This window comes from Chlamydotis macqueenii, chromosome 4, assembly GCF_036417535.1.
Source record: "Chlamydotis macqueenii isolate bChlMac1 chromosome 4, bChlMac1.mat, whole genome shotgun sequence".
Lineage (NCBI taxonomy): Eukaryota > Metazoa > Chordata > Aves > Otidiformes > Otididae > Chlamydotis > Chlamydotis macqueenii.
This window is the reverse complement of record NC_141559.1, coordinates 51,813,886-51,835,346: the sequence shown is the minus strand read 5'-3', so window position 1 is coordinate 51,835,346 and position 21,461 is coordinate 51,813,886. Positions and strand designations below refer to the sequence as shown.

At 38.9% G+C, this 21,461-nt stretch overlaps 1 protein-coding gene across 1 annotated transcript in view; it reads right to left on the bottom strand.

The window, feature by feature from the left end:
• The window catches only part of MTMR7 (myotubularin related protein 7), a 48,127-nt gene extending 28,103 nt beyond the window's left edge, over nucleotides 1-20,024 (bottom strand). The window contains exons 1-2 of the mRNA XM_086746086.1: nucleotides 19,818-20,024; nucleotides 799-921 (exon numbers count right to left, since the gene is read on the bottom strand). Coding sequence (XP_086602212.1) covers nucleotides 799-921; nucleotides 19,818-19,841 — 147 coding nt within the window. The 5' untranslated portion in view covers nucleotides 19,842-20,024. The remainder of the gene's footprint in view (nucleotides 1-798; nucleotides 922-19,817) is intronic.
• Between the last annotated feature and the right edge of the window lie 1,437 nt (nucleotides 20,025-21,461).

Below are 21,461 nucleotides of genomic sequence, written 5' to 3'. Positions count from 1 at the left end.
CATTTTCTTTGTTTGCTTTAGTGTAAGCTAACAGTTGTCAGAAAGTGAGCTCTTTTAATCTATCTGTACAGTGAAAAGATGAACCAGCATCAGTTAGATAAGGCTAAAATGTCAGGCCTCCTCATTGGCAAAATGGTAGTCCTGATATAATTTTAAACACTGCACCAGATGAGCTGAAATGTTATGATAAGAATCAGGAGGGGAACAGTGGGACCAAAAGAGGACAGAGTTAATAATTAGTACAAAACTGGAAAAATTATTCATAATTAAGCTACATAGAAGACTCTCAGATGGTGTGACACCAGAGCTATATCTGTACCTATATACATACATGCAACATATGTTATTGGTCCATCAAAACAGATAACTCAAAATACTACATTATTAAAAAAAAAAAAAAAAAACAAACAACAAAATCACTGATCCAACACAAGCAATTAGGGAAAGAGGCAAGAGCTGACTAAGCCAAGGTAGTAATTCACACTTAAAGCACTTCTCCTCAGTTCTTCCTAGATGACAGGAGCAACACTGTAGTTTACAGGAGCTGTTCCTCAGACAATCACATCTGGTATTCATACAGTGAAGGTCCTTCTACTCCTCTTACTGTGTTGCAATATCCAGAATCCATTGAAAATTTTCAAAAATTACCAGACTGGAATTTCACATGCTCTCAAGTTATAAAAGCATCCATATGAACTAATTCACTATATTTAAACTGTTTTGTAAATTATTTTGAAATTATCGTCAATAAAGTGCCACACACTTACAACTAACAGAAAAAAAAACAAAAATTCATACCCAGGTTTCTTTACGAGTTTCAGAACCATTCTCAACAAATATAACATGAGTAGCTGTTAAATACAAGGTTCCCAGTGCAGCTTTTCTTGAAGACAAACGATCAAGTAACCGAACATTTTCCACCTATACAAAGAAATTAAAGGAAAAAAAAAAAAAGAACAGATTAGGCTATGACATAGTCTGCCATAGTGAGATCTCAACATCCAGATTTTGTCTGTTCCAAAGTAAGTTATTTTCAGTACCATATGAAATGACTATCAGAAGAGTATAACTATATGAGAAAATATTATTACATTATGTGATCTGTTTCCAGTTTTACCTTGATGTTCACTTTGCCCGTCTCTTGTGGTATCTCAGTATCCAAAAATCTGTTAGCAAAGACTTCCAAAGACAATTTATCACTTGAGCTCTTTCCTATTATCTCACCTTACCAAAACCCTGTGGCAGCAAAGCAGGGCCTGGCCTTCACCTAAGCTCTAGCTCCATGTTGTCCATTCAAGTTATTCCAGAATTAACAGTGATACATAAGAAGCTAAATTTAAAAAAAATAATAATAAGCAAGAGATTATAGTGGTAGAGTGTCTTTCTTCAGTGGGCCTCACTCAGGGTCCCAGGCAAGTCTCTGTTGATAGTCCAAAAAAATGTTTCAGTGCTTGTCCCCACGCTCCTATTAGGGCTGACAGCAGTGGCCACATCAGAATTTTCTGCCTTCAGTCACACAAAATGGAGGCATTCACTTCGCCATGCTCCCAACAATAGGTGAGTCCATAACATGTTAATAACTCTCAGATAACCAGCTTGTGGCTTGCACACCATTAGTATTTTGTGTATGGCATGTGTCAGAGGCATTCGATTTGATATTAAGTGGGATAAAAACTGCCTAAAACAGTTAACAATTTATCCTGGGTTTCCTACTGCAATAATTTAAAATTAAAATTAGTCTGTTTTCCTAAAAAAAAATTGATACCTATTTCAAACTTAAACCAAGGAATCCTGATGGTCAATACCATATAGCATGTAGTAAATTATAAAAATGGTCTCTTCTGGTTTTACAATGTTGGAATTGTACCAGAACACAGGCTTTTCATGCAAGCAGCGGCACAGATCTATGCAGCCTGCCTACTGCTGCAAAAACCTTCAACACACTAGCTCATCTTCTCTACAACCTCTCTTCAACTCTTCCCTCAAGACTTACAATTTCATTTATATACCTAGTCATTTTCAGGACTTGAGGCCAGTAATTATTGAAGACATATACCCTCATTAAAATCAAAGGGACTAGTCTTGTGTCTGAAGTACAGAAACTGACCTTAATGTTGCTATGTTGCTCCAAGAAAGTGGAAAGGGGTGGGGGGGGGGAACAAAGTTAAAGAAGATCTTATCATTTTTGCATTGAAATAAATGTAATTTTGCACTGATTTCCTGAAAATCAGAATTGAGTGCAACAAATACAAAGAAAAAAGAGTAAGAGGATCGGCAAAATCAATGTCATTTTTAATAATGCAGAGATTCTAGATTAGATTGACAGAAACTTCCTAAAACACTCTCAGAGATAGGATGTAGCCATATATTCTCAAAATTTTGCAGAAATAATTCCACTGAAATCACACCAGAAACAGAATGATGCTAGCACCAAAGAATTACATGTTTACAATGTGTATTCCAAACACATTGCACTATTTTAAAAATAGGAATAAAAAAATCCTTAAAACCAAAATAAGCCAGTTTGGTAGTAAAATGCTTAAAATCAAACAATTAGTAAAACCAACTCTTCTCCCTCAAGGCCAGTTATAATCTGCTTTAAAAAAAAATAAAACAGCTAGAAAGCATGGGTAAGTCTTTTCCCAGGACCGTTTACTTCAGAGGTCATGTATTGGGGTGAGGAGGAATGGAAGAAACCCAGCATTAACCCAGAAAGCAATCAGCAGTAAGCAAAAGAGAAGATACAAAAGAACAAGAATGATGCAAAATGAAGATGTAGGCAGTCCTCAACTCCAAAAAGAACCCACAAATAACAACAAGAAAAATGAGGTTTGTCTGGACAAAAAGGGTACCTATACCACAGTCCAGCCAATGAGGACTCTGCTGTACAGGCTCCGGTCACGCACAAAGCAGTCACCACCCCGAGACACCGCCCTACAAACTGAGGTAGTCGAGGCCATGAAACACCAGCGAAGTAGCCATCCACTTGCTTGCTTTGAAACTGCCACCAATGAATGGCAGGTGCACCCTGCACTCGGTGAACAATTTTATAAACATGGAATGTCATTCCTCATCTGCTTTCTCTGTGCCACACATGCTGTTACAGATCCTTCCCTCCATCATTTCATTCCCAGGCTGAAGCGCCAAATTTAGGGAGTTGCATCCTTTGTGGAAGCTATTCCAGCAAGCTCTTCGATTATCGTACAAGAGATCTATTTCTTGAGAAGAGGCCAAAAGTACAAACGGAATTCAAGATTTGGGTGTACAACAGGTTTGTGTAGTGGAACAGTGATGTTTGCTGTTTCGTTCTCTATTCAAACTTTTTTTTTTTTTCAAACATTGCTTGCTTTTTTGTCTTCTGCTGAATACAGTGGGGTTTTTTTTTCTTTTTTTTTTAGAAATAGCAACTGTAATCCCAAGTCACGTCTGCATACAAAACTTAAGACCCCGCCATGTGTATTATTATACATTTATCAATGATTAATTTTGTCTGTCAGTATTAGGAGACACTGCTGCAAACCCCTACAGCAATCTTTCAGTTCTCCTATCCTGAATAATTTAAGTACTATCAGTCAACTTTGTCACCTCTGGCATCTCCTCCCCTCCCTGTATCTTTCAAAACATTTGTAAGTTGAACATCACGGGCTCTTACAGATTTGTTGGATCTCTAGTGATGCATTCCCTCCATTGCAAAAATGAACAATATATTCTTACTATTTGCTTGTTATTTTTTAACTAGTTATTACTGAGAGGCCCGTATTGCTTAACCTACGATACTTCAGTTTCAAGAGCCTTTGATGAAGGACATGCTTAAATGAGCTTTGGAAGACAACTAGCTTCTATTGAATGGATCTCCCTTACCCATGCCTTCAGTTACTTTTTCAAAGCAATTTTAGAGATTCTAGGTTCCTCTATGAAACTTATGCCGATTCTTCCCCTTCTTATCATACTTATCCATAAATCTAATTATTTAGAAGGGGACCTAGGAAATATTACAGCTCCTACTAATTTTCTCAGATGAGGTGTCATATTTATCACCTCCATGTTTTCAGACCAGGAAACTTTTAAGCATTACACCATTGTTACTGGCTTTACAGTTTAGTTCTTTTAACTTGCATGCGTACCATCTGGTCTTGGTAATTTTTTACCGTTCATTGTTGCCAGTTGCTTCTGAAATTTCTTCTAATAATATTTTTATTGGTGACAAATCTTCTGATATGTTCTTGATAGAGAAACATGCCAGGATGGGTACGTCCCTAAATACCTTCCTTCCTTTGATAATTTAGAAATCCTGTAGAGTTTCTGTCAGGATATTACCTACTTAAAGACAGCTTGGAAATGGCTTTACTATTAGTTTTTGCCAAGTTGTTCTTCAAAATCCCTTTTGGCCTGCCTTATTTTGTTTATATATTTAACTTGTTTATGCTTTACTTTCCTCATTTAGACACAACTTCCACTTGAAGAAAGCCCACTTACGTCTAATAAAAGAAGTCCTTTTAATAAGAGACATCCTCTTACTCCTTCATCCTGCTGTTCAACTATGCAAACCTTTTTTTAGTCTTTTAAAGCCTTTTTCTGGAAGTTGGCTTGCACTAAGCTCCCATATTTAAACAATCTTCACGACCCCTATAAACATTTTAATTTTTGGCTCTCTTTCTTTTCAAACAGTTTTCACATTTTTATGTTGTTTCCTCTTTGAAGTTAAACATTGCCATGGGAGACTTCTTCTCCCTTTTTTTCACTATTTCTAGAATACTGCATCTAAGAGTGTTAGTTGTTGTCGTACAGAGCTTCTAGCTGTATTTTGAACAAGGTATTTTTGTTCCTGCCTAAGATCAGGTCCTACAGTTATTTAGAATTAATTTATTTTTTCAAGATAAACAAATAGCCTCTGTATATAAACCCTAAAATTTTACACAGAATCATCCCCTCACCCCTTTTATCCAGTCTCAATTTGGTAAATGATGTCTCCCACTCCTATTGCATTTCCTGCCTTCATGCCTGTTTGATCTTGTTTAGGTTGTCACAGGCAATGCCACCATTTAGATAGGCCAGTCGGTACTCCAGTCATAATTCTGTACTACAGTCTTGTAGAGCTACAGTTCTACTTTCCCTATTTAATCTTGTAATTTCAATCTGTATGGACTCCCTGCTTTTGTGACACAGATAATCTATGAGATTTGACTCTACGTTTTCTTTAATGCAAAAAAAATCTACCTGTCCTTCCCATGTAATTTGCCAATAATATTAGCCTGTTGCATTGATTGTTTTTCTTCCACTAAGTTTCTAATGTGCCTTATTATATCAATATTCTCACTTAAAACTAGCAACATTAGTGTTGATATTTTTTCCAAACTTTTAATATTTGTCCAGAAACACAGATATATTTAGGCCAGTTGCCTGTGTTTCTTTGCTCTGGTTAAGTGGAACTCTTGATAATTTCCATTTATTCTAGAACACAGAATTTTTCATACTGACAGAAATCTTTATTACATAGTACAACATCTAAAATATCATATGTTTTCTGCATTCTAAGAAAAGCTTCCAGGCCAAGCAAGGAAAAAGTACTGTTTGTGAGATGATGTAGTGGACTGAATTTTTAGCTAACCTTTATTCCTGCTGACCTCAATGAGGACAGTAAGAGTCAGTTAAAATTAACGAGAAACTCATAATTTGGCTTAATAAAAATTAGCATGATTCATTGATGAACCTAGCCTAATTCTCACATGATATGTGTCAATCTGTGATTGTAGTATGAGAAAAATAAGAAAAATAAAGCAGATTTACTAATAACTTGCTTCATGAACCTCTTTATGATATCTAACATAATTTCCAAAGGGAAAGTGAACTGCTTAAGTCTAAACTCTACCTGGATTCAAATCCACAGTTCTGATTCATAGTAAGTGGCACAACGTGCCTTCAGGAGCAGTGAGGGTATCTAAGCTCTCAGGAGCTTGTTCTAAAAACTCTCTGTATAACCTCCTGCATGGATTCACATGGCTGTCATCTGAGCTCCATCTGTACTTCTGCCTAGTTTCCAGTTACTCAAACTTTCAGAAAAAGTAATATATTTCAACCGTGGACAGAAAAAAAAAAAAAGAGGGCTAGCCTCAATCTTAGATTTCATCCTGCTGATCAAAAGATTTAGAGAATGAGCCTACTTTCTTCTTCTCCACTCTCCCAATCAGGAAAAAAAGTCAAACAGTGTCTTTAAATAGTCTAGAGGGAACAGGAATATGTTCATTTCCACAAGAGAGGAACAGGTGGCAACAGTGCTTTAGAAGAAGCTGAGTTTTTCTATCTAAAAGCCAGCAGCATCCTGAGAAATCAGCATTAATAGCAAAAAAAAAAAAAATTAAATGTCAGAAAGAGACACTGTAGTAATTTGTCTCCTACTTTTTCTCCAAGAACTGCTCCATTTTTTTCACTAAAACTACTGCAGACTTTATTGGAGAATTCTGTATGTACTGACACACATCAGGAAAAAGCATAGACACCATGGACATTTCCCTAAAATGAACAGCTGGTGGGAGAGACCAGATTGGAAAATACCAGATAAAGAATTAAAAAGCAAAAACAGCCTGTAAAGCTGAGTGCTGGAAGAGCTCAAGGAGCAAAAAAAAAGAAAGCATTAACCAAGGCAGTCTGGAGAGTGGCATCTAAGTAAAAACGTAAATAATTTATTTGCAGCTGTTACCCCTATCATTTATTTTTGCCTGATGACTGTGGTTGTCTAGGCTTAAAGAAAAGACTGCCAAGAGATTTATTTCAATAATTACAACCCCTTACATGGGGATAAATAAAGTTGGCCAGAAACTCTATTTTCAATGCAACACAGATGACAGAAAAAAGGAGGCAAAAATAGAAGTTAAAGGGAATGCAGATTAAGAACAGATGGAAGGCACTTTTTACTCAGAGAATAAACATGATAAATGACTTATGAACTAGGTTGCCAGGAGGTCATTCAATAAAAAGATATCATATTGGGGAAAAGCATGGGTCAAAGCTTTATTCAGCCACAGCTCTCACTGATTGCAATGGGACTCCCACCTAAGAAAGAATGGCAAAGATATGACCTTGAAAGTGTTCAGAAAAGTTAGAGTGCCAAAATGTTATTCCTGAAAATATCCATGTACCCTAACTTGTTTTCATTTTTAGTACAGATTACTTCTTGAATAAGCTCTGACTGTGTGGCCTGTTTTTAAATGCTTTTTGAACACGGTACCTTCATTCTCACTTCTTTAAGATCTGTTGGTATCTCTAAACACATGGCAGCATCACAAAAAAAAAAACCGCAGGAGTTACTGCTACTTTTTCATGCTGTTTATAACTGCACATGGGAAAGCCCCTTCAGAAGCAGGATCAGTTTTGACTGTGAACTCAGACTCGAGTAGGGAAAGGAGAGAGAAGCAAAGCTGTACAGCAGACTGGTCAGACTGGAAAAAACTATGCCTCGGAGCGAAATCTCCATCCCACGCCTCTCCACATTGCTTTGCTTCATGACACAACACCACTCAAGTACAGCAGGGAGAAGCTATCTGACACAAACCAGTCTCTGCTGCAGGATTTTCAAATAAAACCAAGTCTTGAATCAGGAAAAACTATCTCAGAGAGTTTTATTCTCACCATACAGGTTTTCAGTCTGTGTGTTTGCTTTCTGTCTATTAGCTAAACCTGAAGTAGAAGGCACTTTAACTGCCAGTTCTGCCATGGCAGTCACTGAGCTGCCCGTTACAATTACCACTGTGCATCTGGAAGGAGAACACAAGTTGAAAAACCCATCTGACAGCCAAGAACAAAATAGCTCTGCTCTCACATATTGAGTGCTCCCCGCTCCTTTAGGAGGAACCATTACTAATTCCTCTAATTCCTTATCACAAAAAAAAAAAAAAGGAAAAAAGGCCAGAAAACCTTCCCAGTCAGGAGAAAGCTGCTAATTAAAGGTAAGCAAGGAATATCTTCGCTCAGGACACATCCTCATGAGCTCCTCTGTTATTCAGCCAGCTAAAATTCATTGCTCTACAAAAAAAAAGCCTGTCAAAGCAAGTTCCAACTAAAAGCTATCAAATACCTTGACATTTGACTGTACAAAGGAGTTTCACTGATGAATCTTCAAGGGTAAAGAAAGACTGCTTTCACAACGGTCTGTGCTGCTGAAAAGGCTGACCCAAAGCCAAGGAACAGAGCTGGGCCCCAGTTAGGTTAGCGGCATGCACGTAGCCCTAGAAAGGCTTCTTCTTGTCCACCCAGGACTTCATCTTCCCTTGGCCTCCTAGACCTGGGGATTTCAGCCCGCCTTCCCTACACACCTTGTGATGTTACACATGCGAGTAAAAGCCAGAAGAAACCGAATCCTGGGAATTAGTGACAGGACTCTGACCGGCTGCAGCACTGCAGGCACGCAGAAGCTAAGGGAAGAGCTTGAGCAAGCCAAAAGCCTGAGCCTAATGAGAAAAAAGGAGCACAGCTGGTATGGTTTGAGGCCAAGTGGAATATTTGAGCTTTCTTCTCCCTGGTTGACCCCAGCTATCCATGTGTTTAGCATAATTCCTGAGAGTGAAAAAACACAACATGCAAAAGATGAAATGCTATCACAATTTTTTTTCACACAAAGACAGTATCGTGCTGTATTCATTAAACAAAATATACAATAAGTGATCTTTTTGCATGATCTTGGAACAAGAATAAAGGAAAACTGAATTGCCAATTGATGCTGCCATTTAATGTGGTTTCTATTCTGTTTCATAAGAATCACGAAAACTGTAGTTGATCCATGTAACTTTTTTATATTTCCGTCTCTGAAAAGATTTCCCAAGTGCAGTAACATAATGCACAATCAATTTGTAACAGAGTCAGATGACCACATATGTCAAAAGAATCAACCAAAGCCAGAAATACCAAAATTGTTAAATTTAAATAAGACACCTTAAGCTCTACATTGTAAAGTTTCCTCAGGGCAAACCTGACAGGATGGGGGGAAATATTCAAGAAAAACCTAAGCAAGTCTAATTTACTAAAGGGTGAAAGCGGAATACTGGAAAAGAGCTGAAAAAATTATAAGGAATGGCTTGTAATGTTAGCAAGACAGTGAGCACGTTACCTAACAATTTGGATTTAAAAAACCCTATTGTTTGCTAAGACAATAAATATTATCAGATATAGCTGGGTAGCAGTAGTATAATGGATGCAGTGAACAGTAACTTATTACAAGTGTATCTAGTGTTGCAATATGGTGTCAAAATTGCAACACAAAGCTCTTCCATAATGTGTTTCTTCTTTCAATTCATACTAGATCCCATTTATCTAGAAAAGGAGACGAGAACAACTGATGAATTTCCTAAGTTTTCAGTGTATTCTATTAAAAACCATATCAACCAGCTTTAATTTAGGAAAAAAAATCGCTTCCTCAAATCAGTAAATCTTACTACATTTGCCAAAATAGTTTAGATTTAGTTCTGAAAAAATATACAGAAAAGTATGGTATTGCTTACAGCAGTAAGCTGGAGTAGGGAGAAAGAATTCTGCATGCGGCCAAGGGACACTGAAAAGAAATGTCCATTTAAACAGGCCACTCGTTGCCTGTTCAAAATTACGCCCTGTTCAGTACTCTATTTTACAGCAGAGCAGCAGTAGCAGGCCACTTGAGCTGTGTACACCTCAAAAGATTTGTATTAGAGATGGATTTGCACGATTCCCTTTTCTCATGGTAGGGGTTTCTCAGCAGAGCACACCTGCACACCAGGAAATGTCAGCGTGTATTTTCTGTTGCAAATAGATCATTCCTTTAGCTCACAGACACTGACAGATCAAATACCACCCACTCGAGTCCATTAACAGCAAGCTTAGAGATTCCAGCCCTGACCACTCCAAAGCCAAACTTCCCAAATCCTCTGCTCCAGCCTCAGTATCTTACTAAGCATAAACAGAAATCAAAGAGTACCCTGCAGACAGGCTGTCTGAGTGATTTTCAGTATCATTTTTAAAGTGCAATAAGTTTGAAAGTTACTGGTTTAGACGCGGATACCAAGACAGCAAATTAAAACATCCATGTTTTTCAGAGCTTGTTTTATGACTTTATCCAGCTGCCTCTTTATTGAGGGTCACATTATTGAAAATATTAAAGTCTGTCTTAGAAAATCCAAAGCAATTCTGCCAATTCCAGGATTAGGAAAATATTGATATTATTATGGACTTAATAGAGCAATCTAAATTGAAAAATAACAGACACAAAACTAGAAATCTAAAAAGGATAGAAACCTAGAAATCTAAAGACAAACTATGTTTCCAATTAATACAATGAGTCAGTTTGTGGATCTTACAAGAGAGTAAGTGCCTTCCTACCCGTATGATGTGGGAAAAACAACATATTTAGAGAAAGAATTTTTTTAAAAAAAAACACCCAACATTACAACAAAAACAGAAATAAAGTGCATATTTGGAACAGGCATATGTATGAAAATCAAGTTTCAAAAGTGAAAAAGCATTCAGAATAGAAGGGCCCTAATACAAAATAAAGAAAACCAAGTGAAACAGAACCAAAAACATAAAAGCCAAAATACTAGATCCTGAGTCTTTTCAAGCCAGAGGAATTCTTTCCTTACCTTGAACGACCTTTGGATTAGGACCACTGGCTCCACCAGTGTTCATGCTTCAGGACAGTAAACACTGAATTAGCTATTATATAAATGCTCAACTGTCCTACAGACTCTTACTTCTACACAGGCATGGAGTTTTGAGATGGCAAATAATACAAGATGTTTCAACAGCTTTACTTGTTTCACATGACACTTCCAATGAGATGACCAAAAATTAAGAACAGAGAGATGGATGAAGGGGACCAAAAGTAATTTTCTGTCTCTTCATTACACATTCCAGATAATGTATATTATTAATATACCAGTATGAGAAACATGACTGACATTACAGAAGTGAGAAAACAGATCTAAGAGTAGTGAACAGATGAAGTTGATTATTATAGCAGAAGATGAAGAAGGTATTAACGCCATCTAAGCTTCAGCATCTTATTTAGGTAACTGAGTTAGAAGCTTATACACACAAAGAATAAATGGTGAATGGAGACTGTGAATCTAGTCTAATGAGATTCTGGAAATTCCTCTGACTGTGTCCATGGAGCCTCTGCTCTTAAATTAGAATCGTAGAATAGAATCATAGAACTGTTTGGGTTGGAAGGGACCTTCAAAGGTAATCTAGTCCAACCCCTCTTAAAAGAGCAGGGACATCTCCAACTAGATCAGGTTGCTCAGAGCCCAGTCCAACCCGGCCTTGAACATTTCCAGGGATGGGGCTTCCACCACCTCTCTGGGCAGCCTGTTCCAGTGTTCTACAACCCTCATTGTAACAATTTTTTTCCTAATATCTAATCTGAATCTATCTCCCTCTATTTTGAAACCATTACCATGAAATTATATACCTAATGCTAAAGAGTAAAAATCTCATCCCATAAGAAGTGATGCCCAAAACAAAAAAAAAAAAAAAAAACAAACAGGAGAAAAAAAACAATGCAGACTTCACTGAAAGAAATAGAAAAGTGAAATTTCAGCTGAAACTGCACTCCAAAGTTCTAATCTTCTGTAACAAACAAGTTATTTGAAAAACCACAGTGGCATACAATCATTTAGATAATGTTTCATTATGTTGCCAATAGAAAAATTGCAACCTACTTTAACAAAGCAGGATTTTATGGACCATGTAGCAGTTTTTACCTGGGCCACCTACTCCAAGCTCAAAGAAAAGGGAGAATAGTGCGGTAATTTTGTCATATTTTGAAATTCCAGTAACAGGATGTAGGGTTTTGTCTACTGCCTCACCAGAATAACACTGTTGGGCGAAACACGTCTGTATTACAACCAAATTTTGCATAGATAACAAAATCAGGGAAAGAGAATGGCACAGAAGACTTCATGACTGTGGTGTGCTCCCGTGCCGAATCTGCCAAGGTTGGTCTGGCTCCTTGCTGTAAGCAATGTCCATGTGCTTATGTGGCAGACAGAAATAGCCAATGCCATTGATCACTCTGGCTTAGGTTTTTTTTTCACCCCTCCAGAATGTCCCTGATGGTGCAAGATGAGGTTCAATCTGGTACGTTAAATCTAAAATCTATGTTGGAGGCATTTCCAGGGCAATCACAATGAATTAAATATTTCATTTGTTCACATCGAAATTCCACAAAGTAAAAGATAGGTGCAACTAATGGAAAATGAAGTAACTATTGATGAAAATGTCTTCTGTTTCAGTATGAAAAATTATGCCTTCCCAAGTTTTTCACTTTGGATGAAGATTTTTTGACTGTTTAAAAATAGCAACACTTCATTTTGAAAACTTCAGTGCCACATTTCACAACTTGAAATTTAATTTGCTTATCCCTACTTTGATAGACTCCCATCCCTTTGACAGCCATCCCAGAGAGCTGGCAGCCTTGAAATCTCTGAGCACCCTGAAGCTCGGAAGTGAGACTTACAAGTTCAAGAAAGGGAAGTTTTGTGGTGGGGGAAAAAAAAAAAAGGCTTCAGCTCTACCACATGGAGACCAAATTAGTGTCCTAACAGTGAACAAGACTCAATTATCTGAGTTTCCAGGTTCCTGGTTTCATGGGGTGAACTCAAGTTCTCAAATCTACAGCCAAATGCAAGTCTCCCAGAACTTCAAGATGTGCTGGTTTGGCATAGGCTGTGAGAGCTGCAGGATGCTGACTGTGGACCCAGAAACCAAGAGTTAGGTCTCCAGATTGCAGAACTGACCTAGGGCTGTGGAGCTCAGAAACCTCAAAGTCTCCAGTTTCACTGCTGACTTAAAGGAAGGACAGTTCTCAGATCCCCAGTAATCTCCTGGGTAGACAGCCAGGAAAACAGGCAAATTTTCATCAGAACCCTGCTGACGCTTTCACAGAACTACAGCAACAACAATAGCCTTTTGTGACTCATTTGGGTCTGGTAAATAAGAACATGTCAATTCAAAATTATTTAATTGAAAAGTTCCTGGTAAGGAAAAATAAAATTGTAAGAGCTGAAGAATGGAAAGAAGGTGGAGTCCAACAGAAACATTCCAAAAGAAGGAAAACACCAACACTACAACCTGACAAGCCTGAAAGAAAGAAAAAAAAAAATTCAAATCAGTGAACAAGAAAAAGGAAATACTGCTCCGGGAATCAAACAGCAGCCAAAATCTTCGAACATAACAAGACAAAGTCAGGTATTCACATATATACAGAGGGAACGAGCCAAACTAAACCAAACTAAATGTGTGGGAAGAGGAAATCCAAGGCCCAAAGAGCAATCCTGGCTATGTGATTCACTGAAATTACACTGCAATATTTCTTGTTAGCAGGAGTTAGTTTAATTTCACTAATAATGAAATTATCTTGAAACTCACCCAAATCAAAGACAGCTCTAGATCTCCTCCAGTTCCAAAAGGACATATTAAATTACTTAAATGATAAAGATTATGAGAAAACTGAGGCTGAGATGGGCAATCCCCAACTGGACTGCAGGCCAGTCAGGTTAGCTATGAAAATACGATCTATGAGTGATGTAAACTGTAAATATAATTTGTATCAAGTGTGTGGTCCATACTGTAATCAGGCTGTGCTTCTGACATCCAGTCAAATACAGCTAAAATTTAAAAGTTGACAATTCTCTGAGGTGAGTTAGAAAAAAAAAAACCAACCCTTGAATTGGAATTTAATTAAACTGGTATCATGAATGCACAATAACCATGATTTGCATGACCTTTTGACCATTTTCTGACTAAATCTTTCAAGAATAATGGCTGTTACAAGATTTTGTTTAAATCTAAACTGACACTAATAAGCAGGTCCCTTGATGACTAATTTTAAACAAACAATTTAGGACCAAATTCCAAACTGAGATTTTAAATCCAATCCCACATCACCTAGATATCCTCTGCAGTTCCTGTTTTAATTCTATTTACATCCAGTCTTGAATGCCAAACCACAGAATGTTTCCCAGCATAGTATATTACAAAGTTCATTTGCATTAAATTTATCATTTGTGCTCAAAGTTCCACAGCACAAACATGGAATAAATTGAACCCAAAGAAAACTAAATTGCATTCTAAATAAGTAAGATTTATTAACAAGAAAAAATCTATAATGCACAAAATCAGAGTCAAAAGCATCCAGAATTAGTGTAGATGTTTGAATGCATCACTTTGAGTATAGGCAGTCAAGTAGAATGACAGGTTTGAAGTAATTAAACGTGTCTGGCCCCAGAACAGGTTATGCATTTCCTAACAGCTATGTAAAGTTAGAGAACAGTTACGGAATCAGAAAGCACAAGCTGAGCTGTAGGTGCACTGCTTTAAGCTGTGCACTTAGAAGAAAGAACAGAAAAGTGAATACTATCCACCTTTACACAGCACTTGAAAAGCAGAAAATCAACTTGGCGCTCAAAAGAGGTTACAGTAAAGTGTCTACTGTAAGCTGATGACCCAAAACACCAATAAGAGGTGAGGGCATGCCAGCCTCACCTCCTCTGCCTTTCCTAAGCAGCAAACTAAATAACAGTTTGACCAAGAGCTAGGACCGCTATGCCAAATGCCTGTGGCGCTCCATTCCCTGGCTTATAGGGGAAACCACCAGCCCGCATCCCAAGGTGGTTCCTGATACTGCCTCAGGGACTCCTGCCACCTTCCAACATCACTTGAAGTTAAATCAAACATTTCCAGAAAAGAACGGTAGCCTAAATATGGAGAACTTAACTATAATATCACCTCCTGTCTCAATGGAAGGCACACAGAGAGCAATGGCAGAAATGCCAGCTTAGCTTAAAAATGGGTGGAGATCCAGCAGCTCAGCACTGTAGTTGAAAAGTAAAGATCAGGCTTGCTGGGTTCAATTTTGCCATTGACCTAGATGAGTACCTGGAGAAATTTTTTGCCATTTATATGTGCCATGTATAAAGTGCATGTAAATTATATGGGTTTCCTGATGGAGACATTGGGAAAATTGACTTGTATTACAAAGCTTTTTGAATGAAAAGGAAGAACTATGGAAAGAAAAGTAGACTGAAAACAAAAGGTAATAACACTCATTTAGACATGCTGGAAATGTAATACATCTAGTAGGAAAAAAAATACATCTAGTAGGAAAAATTGTCATTATCATGAGAAATGGCAGCGTATCTTAAATTCTGCCTGAGAAAAGGATAATTGGAAAGAAATACCTTAGTGTAACATCACAAAAATGAAAGCACTCAAGAAACTCAAGTAATCTCAAGTATCGTGTTAACAAGAGACACTGAGCCAAATGAATTTCTAGGCTAACTCCACTGAAGACAGTTGTTACGTTACACCAGGGATAAATTTTATGTATTCTTTATTACAAGAAGGCCATTCAGTAGGCCTGCTGCCAATATGCAAAGACAAATGATAGAGAACAGTGGTAAACAAAACAAAGTAACTGATCAGCAACAGTGCATAAAGTCCCCCTATGAAGTAAATATATCTTCAGGCCTCTTGATCTGTCAACCTGTCCATGGCCAGACATATCTCTACACATGTTAACAAGATGTGCTTCTAGTCTGTACAGAAGTATTGCTTATTTATTTTTTTATGGCTGTTATGAGCAGTTTGTCACATTTCAGGTTTTGGCAGTTGTCCTAAACTATCTTGCTGCTCGATCCATACTCATGGCAGACAGTGATTTTACTGACTTTTAATGTTTAAAAGATTATTGTAGTTATAAATAATTCTATTTAGCCATGAATGACTCTTAGCAACTCTTAAATGTGCTCAAATTACAGCCATCACACATAGCATGACATTTACTTTGTGAAAACACCCTTACTGCATATGTACGTACATATAAGCACACATCATGCATGCACTCTTGTGTTCTACTACTGATAGTCCAATGATAGAACAATAGTGTTCAGTACATAAACCAATGTGTCAGGGAGTCGCCTATCCAGGAGGTCCAGGGAAGGTCCAGGAGGTTCTCTTGGTTTCAACTGGACGGAGCTAACTTTCTTCCTACTAGCTGCCGTGTTTTGGATTTAGTATGAGATTCGGTATGTGAATAATGTTGACAATACAGTGATGTTATTAGTTGTTGCTAAGAGATCAAGGACTTTTTCCAGCTTCCCAGGTTTCGCTAATGTGCAGGTGCAAAAAGCTGGGAGGGGTCTAGCCAGTACAGCTGACCCAAACTGGCTAAAGGAAGCACTCCATACCAAAGACACTATGCTCAGTATATAAGTGGGGGTTGGCCGGTGGGCAGCTCCCTCACTGCTTAGGATCGTTCCAAGATAGCTCTCAGTTCCATTCTGTCTTCACCGCTTGGGACAGGCTGTACCAGTCGTCGGATTGTTGGGCAGTAAGAAATTGTGCATCGTTTGCTTTGTATATTTTATTACCGCTATATTTTATTATCATTATTAACATATATTATTATTCTTATCTCTTCCTTTGCTGTCCTCATAAACCATCTATGTCAACACACAAGTTTTCCTTCTCTTTCCAATTCTCTCCCCAGTCCTGCTGGGCAGGGGGAGCAAGTGGCTGCGGTACTTCATTGCTGACTGGGTTTAAACAGTGACAGAGGTCTAGGGAATAATGTTTCAAAAATAATGAAGAAAACCAGTTTTGTCTAACAGACAACTCTCAAGAGATCTGGTTTCTACTTCTGCTATTGACTTGCTACTGTTACTTGTTAAGGAGAGACAGCAGTTAAATTCTTCAGAACTAGACTTAAAGGTATTACGTGTTTTGGTGAAACACTAGACAATGTATCATTAGCAAAATTATGTAGTTATGTCAACAGCACGTGACAGAACTGGATTGTTGAGCAGGTGGATACAGACAGTCTGTTCGGAAAGAACCAGAACAGCTTTTGCAGTAGGGAATCCTGCTGAAGTCCTGTGATGCTCCCATGAAACACATGGGTAAAGGTGACCCAGAGGACATAACATATTTAGAGTTCCAAAAAGCTTTCCACAATGGAAGGTTATGAGAGAAACTAAGTTACCATGGTACTGGAGGAAAGGTCCATTTACAGACAAAGCTGGTTAAAGGCCAGAAAGCAAGACTACGGCTTAATGGTCTCTTCAGGGTGGAGAAGAGTCAACAGTGAAATCCTACAAAGTCTGGTGCTGGGACTGGTTTTATTCAACTTTCTCAATGACCTGAGGAAAAGAATAAATAGTAAAATCTTCAAGTCTGTGGATGTTCATAAACTGCCTTAGATAGCCAAATGCTTTATCTGTGGTACAGAAACTCCAGAAAAGCCTTGCTAAACAGAGTGTGTGGGCAAAAGAGACCCAGAAGAGCTTCAACACAGATAGACATAAAGTAGTGTATGTATAGGAAAAACAATTTAAACCATATCTACACAACCACAGACTCAGAACTGATAGTTACTGCACGGGAAAGAGGTCTTGGGGTCATTGTTGACACTTCTCTGAAATTATCGGAATCTGGCGTGTTGAGATCAAGACTTACGGTGACGGCATGGGTAAGCTGAACATGGAACTGTTATTCACCAAATCCTCAAAGCGAGAAGTAAGGAATACTGAATGAAACTACTAAGAACTTTTTAACAGATAGAAGAAAGTAATTTTTTTGTACAGCCATGATCTTCTGGAACTTGCTTCAGTGCAGGCTGAGGAGACACAGAGTGTCAGCATGTTTAGAAGGAGCTTTGGCAAACTCACACAGAGAGGTCCATAAACAGACACTAATCAAACTAGGAAGGGCTGGACCCTAATACAACTGTGGATGCTGAGAGGGTGCAGAATGCAGCCAGGTTTACATGCTCTCCTGCCACTGTCAGACACACAGTAATGACCTAAGTGAACTAAGTGGTCCAACTCGTATGGAATTTCTTCCTGCTTTTTTAATGACAGTTATGTTTTATCAGATCTAATTTAATATTTACGAACCATCACTCACTAAAGTTATACTTTCATTAAAATAAAAAACAATTGCCAAGTCCTAATGGACATCATGTGATATAGACTTATTTTACTGCCTTTTGAAGGAAAAGCTTTTACATGGGACAGGAATTTTCTTTTCAGATATTATTAAGTTTATTACTTTTCTAAGTACAGGATTTATTTTGATTTTCCATTTGAATGGGTTTGCAAATCAAGGAAAGTGTCATTATTCTGAGAGTAATCCCTTTACAGAGTAGAGCAGTTGCTTGTCAAGTTTCTCTCAGGAAAAAAACTGGATGGGTCAGGAAATGTGACACCAGAGACTATCATATGACACAGTGAGAATATCCCTATATTCACATAGCTCCCTCTTACCTATTTTTACATTACCGGCACTGGAAATCATTTAACATTAAATTCCAAACTATCAAAAACAAATTCAGTAAATACAAAACCAAAAAAAACCCTAACACTATTCTGGTGGCTGATTTTAAGTTGAGGTTTTTTGAGTAAACAAATCTAAGATATCGATTCTCCTAGGTAACTAGGTACACTGACTTGTCAGTGTCCTTCAGGGTAACTGGAGAGATGAAGTATTTCAATACCTACTCATATTGAATGTCCTGGATTTTCTACATTTATGCGAGAAATTTTAAAGGATTTTTGTATCACTTGTACCTTTAAATCATGCCTCCCAAACTGCTTTATTATATTAGAGAGAGAACTTTTAGCATAGCTATAATGCAAAGGAATGCCAGGAGCCAAGGCTGCAGAATCACCTCGCACTGAGTAAGACTTTCAGTGTCTTGAGTCATCAGTACAGTGCCTTCTCACAGCTGTTGGACACAGAAATAGGGTTTACATACGCATAGTACTGTTTTTAGGACTTGCTTTCAGATAAGCTTCCATTGCCTGCAATAGGGACTTACTTGGGCCTTCCATTCACAGATTTTTTTTTTACCCTTATTAATTTGTTTTCACTAATTTCCTCATTCATGCTTTCAGCATTCTTCAGCTAATGGTTAGAAACGTCTGTTCAGACGACTTTCACTCACCGTTTCCTACCTGCAGTAAGATACATTCTTACTATTCCAATATTCTTCCTTCCCACAAAGGCAGATAATAGGTCATGAAATGAGAGGAAAGGTGGTTGTTATAAATGCCTACCTTCTTAATACATTTGCAGTTTAGCACCTAAAGGCCCTAAAATCAAGATGAAGTAAGAAGAGGCCTTCATCTCAAATTCATGTCATTGTACTAAATGTTGGTAAGAAAGAAACAGGCACAAATCAAACACAAATAAATTCTTAATTGCAGGGATTTGCGTTAATAAATAAATAAATACATATGAAAATATATGCCACCTCCACTTCAAATTAACGTGTTACTCTGGTTAATTTTTTTAATGCTTATTTTCAATCTAAAATTTTTGTGTGTCAAAACTGTATCTTCTTTCGTAGAGCAAGATGGCAATTTTGGTAACAGATACCAGGCCTCACGCTTAGAAAGCTATATATAAAAAAAAATTATTACACTGACCAAATGACAGTATACAAGCGCCAAACAAATTCATCACCAGGTCTGAAATACCGGGATAAACTAAAGGCATCTGAAAAGCAGGTAACGCGCCTCCCATTTTGGATACCTGATGAACCCTCAGCCCCCATCGCAGAACGAGGCCTTCACCTCTCGGCGTCTTTGGGGCGGATTTCACAGCAAACTGGCAAAAAGAAAAATAAGGCCCCTCCCGCAGGGGCCGGCCGCGCAGGGCCCGAGGCCCGCCGGGCTGCGGCGGCAGCCCCCTCCCAGCCGCAGGGGAGCGGGGGGCAGGGGCGCAGCCGCCGCAGGGGGCCCCGGGGCGGCCTCCCGCTTCCCCCCCGGCCCCGCTGCGCGCCCGCCTGGACCCACCTTGGGCATCCGGATGTGCTCCATGGCGGCGGCGGCAGGCCGAGCTCCTCATCCACCTCCCGCGGCCCTGCGCACCTGGCCTCTCTCTCCGTTCCCTCCGGCGAGCCCTCCTTCTAAAAAACACACATCTATTTTTAATTTTTTTTTTTAATTTTATTTTATTTTTCCTGGCGTTTCCCGGCGCAGGTAGGATTTACGCAAAGCTTGGATGCGTGCTCGGATGCGGGCAGGTCAGCGGCTGGCTCCACCTCCCCGGCAGCTGCCACGCTGCCCCGGCGCCGGGGATGCTCCGCGCCGGCCCCCCCCAACTCCGGCCCGGGTCCCTGCCGGCGGCTTGGTCCCCCGGGACACCGAAAGGCACAGCCTGAAGGTGTCTCTTCCCCAGTTTCCTGCCTTATCTAAAGTTACATCGCTCTGTGCTTTCTTTCAGGAAAGATCAGAAGCATCAAAGGGAGCTCTGTCTGAGATCGCCTCCCCCTATTTTATTTTGTTCCCTGGCCCAGCGGGTGCTGCATCTCAAAGACAAAAGCGGCGCTCACTGAAACCGAAGCACTGAATTTTGTTTATCTCCAGCTCTGCGTGTCTGTCTTTCTGTAACTCATGGTTTTGCCGCATCTTCGGAGTTGCACAAGGGGAGATTTTTTTTGTGACATGCAATTTTCGGTCTCATGCCTGAAATTTCTTGTCCCATCTTTTGCCTTGCCTGGTCCAAGAAATGTGTTACATCTCGGAGCAAAAGGAAATGCTACAGAGCTGGTTCCCCAGCTTATCTGTGCAAAGATGAAGAACATGTATCCTTAACCAGCTTTGAATCGCTATCATATTGTGAGCAATAAGAGAAACTTTGAAGTGTTTATGCAAATGTGCAAACATCTAGAGGTGCTAATACGTCATTTCTGATAAAGCATAGACTTTGAGGCTTGTAAAATGTTCAAGTATTCTGTATTGATAAATGTGCTCCAGAGATTCTTTAGAAACAGGGACTAGCTTAATCAAGGGCCAGAAACAAATGTGGAAACCTGCCAAACAGCGCAAAGGCCATGGCAAGAGAGCTCTGCACCAGAGCAGCAGAAGCTCCTTACATATCCTTCTCTTGCCTGCAGAGAACAGAGCAAGTTTAATCTATTTTGCAAAAGCTAAAATACAGGCTGGAAATAAGATAAGGCCACAAAAAAATGTGCATGCATTTTACCTTGAGGGAAAGGGAACATCAGGAATAGCTACACTGGCGCCAGTCCTGCCAGTGTTTGTCCAATCCTGCCACTTTCTTGCTAGGGCATGGCTAGATCGTTCAACATCATGAGGTTCTTTATGCCAGCTCTTTGGTGAGAGAAGAGAAGCTGTGCTATTTTGAGTGGGATATAAGTCATCCCTTGATTTGACCATTCAGCTTCCTTCCTCTCCATTTCTGCCCTCCTTTCTCTCATAGTTCAACTGCTGTTATTGAGCAGGAGAGGCTGCTATGACCATAATCTGAGACACCATCAACTGGATGAAAATTCTTCTCTTCTTGGAGTTTTTAATCCCTCCATTTAATTCTGGTCACTCAGATCTGAAAAGAGGGTTGGAAATACCACTTTCTGTTTCAAAAGTCACTGGATAGCATCCATAAAAGTGCACAAACTGCATAAAGTGTGGACTTCA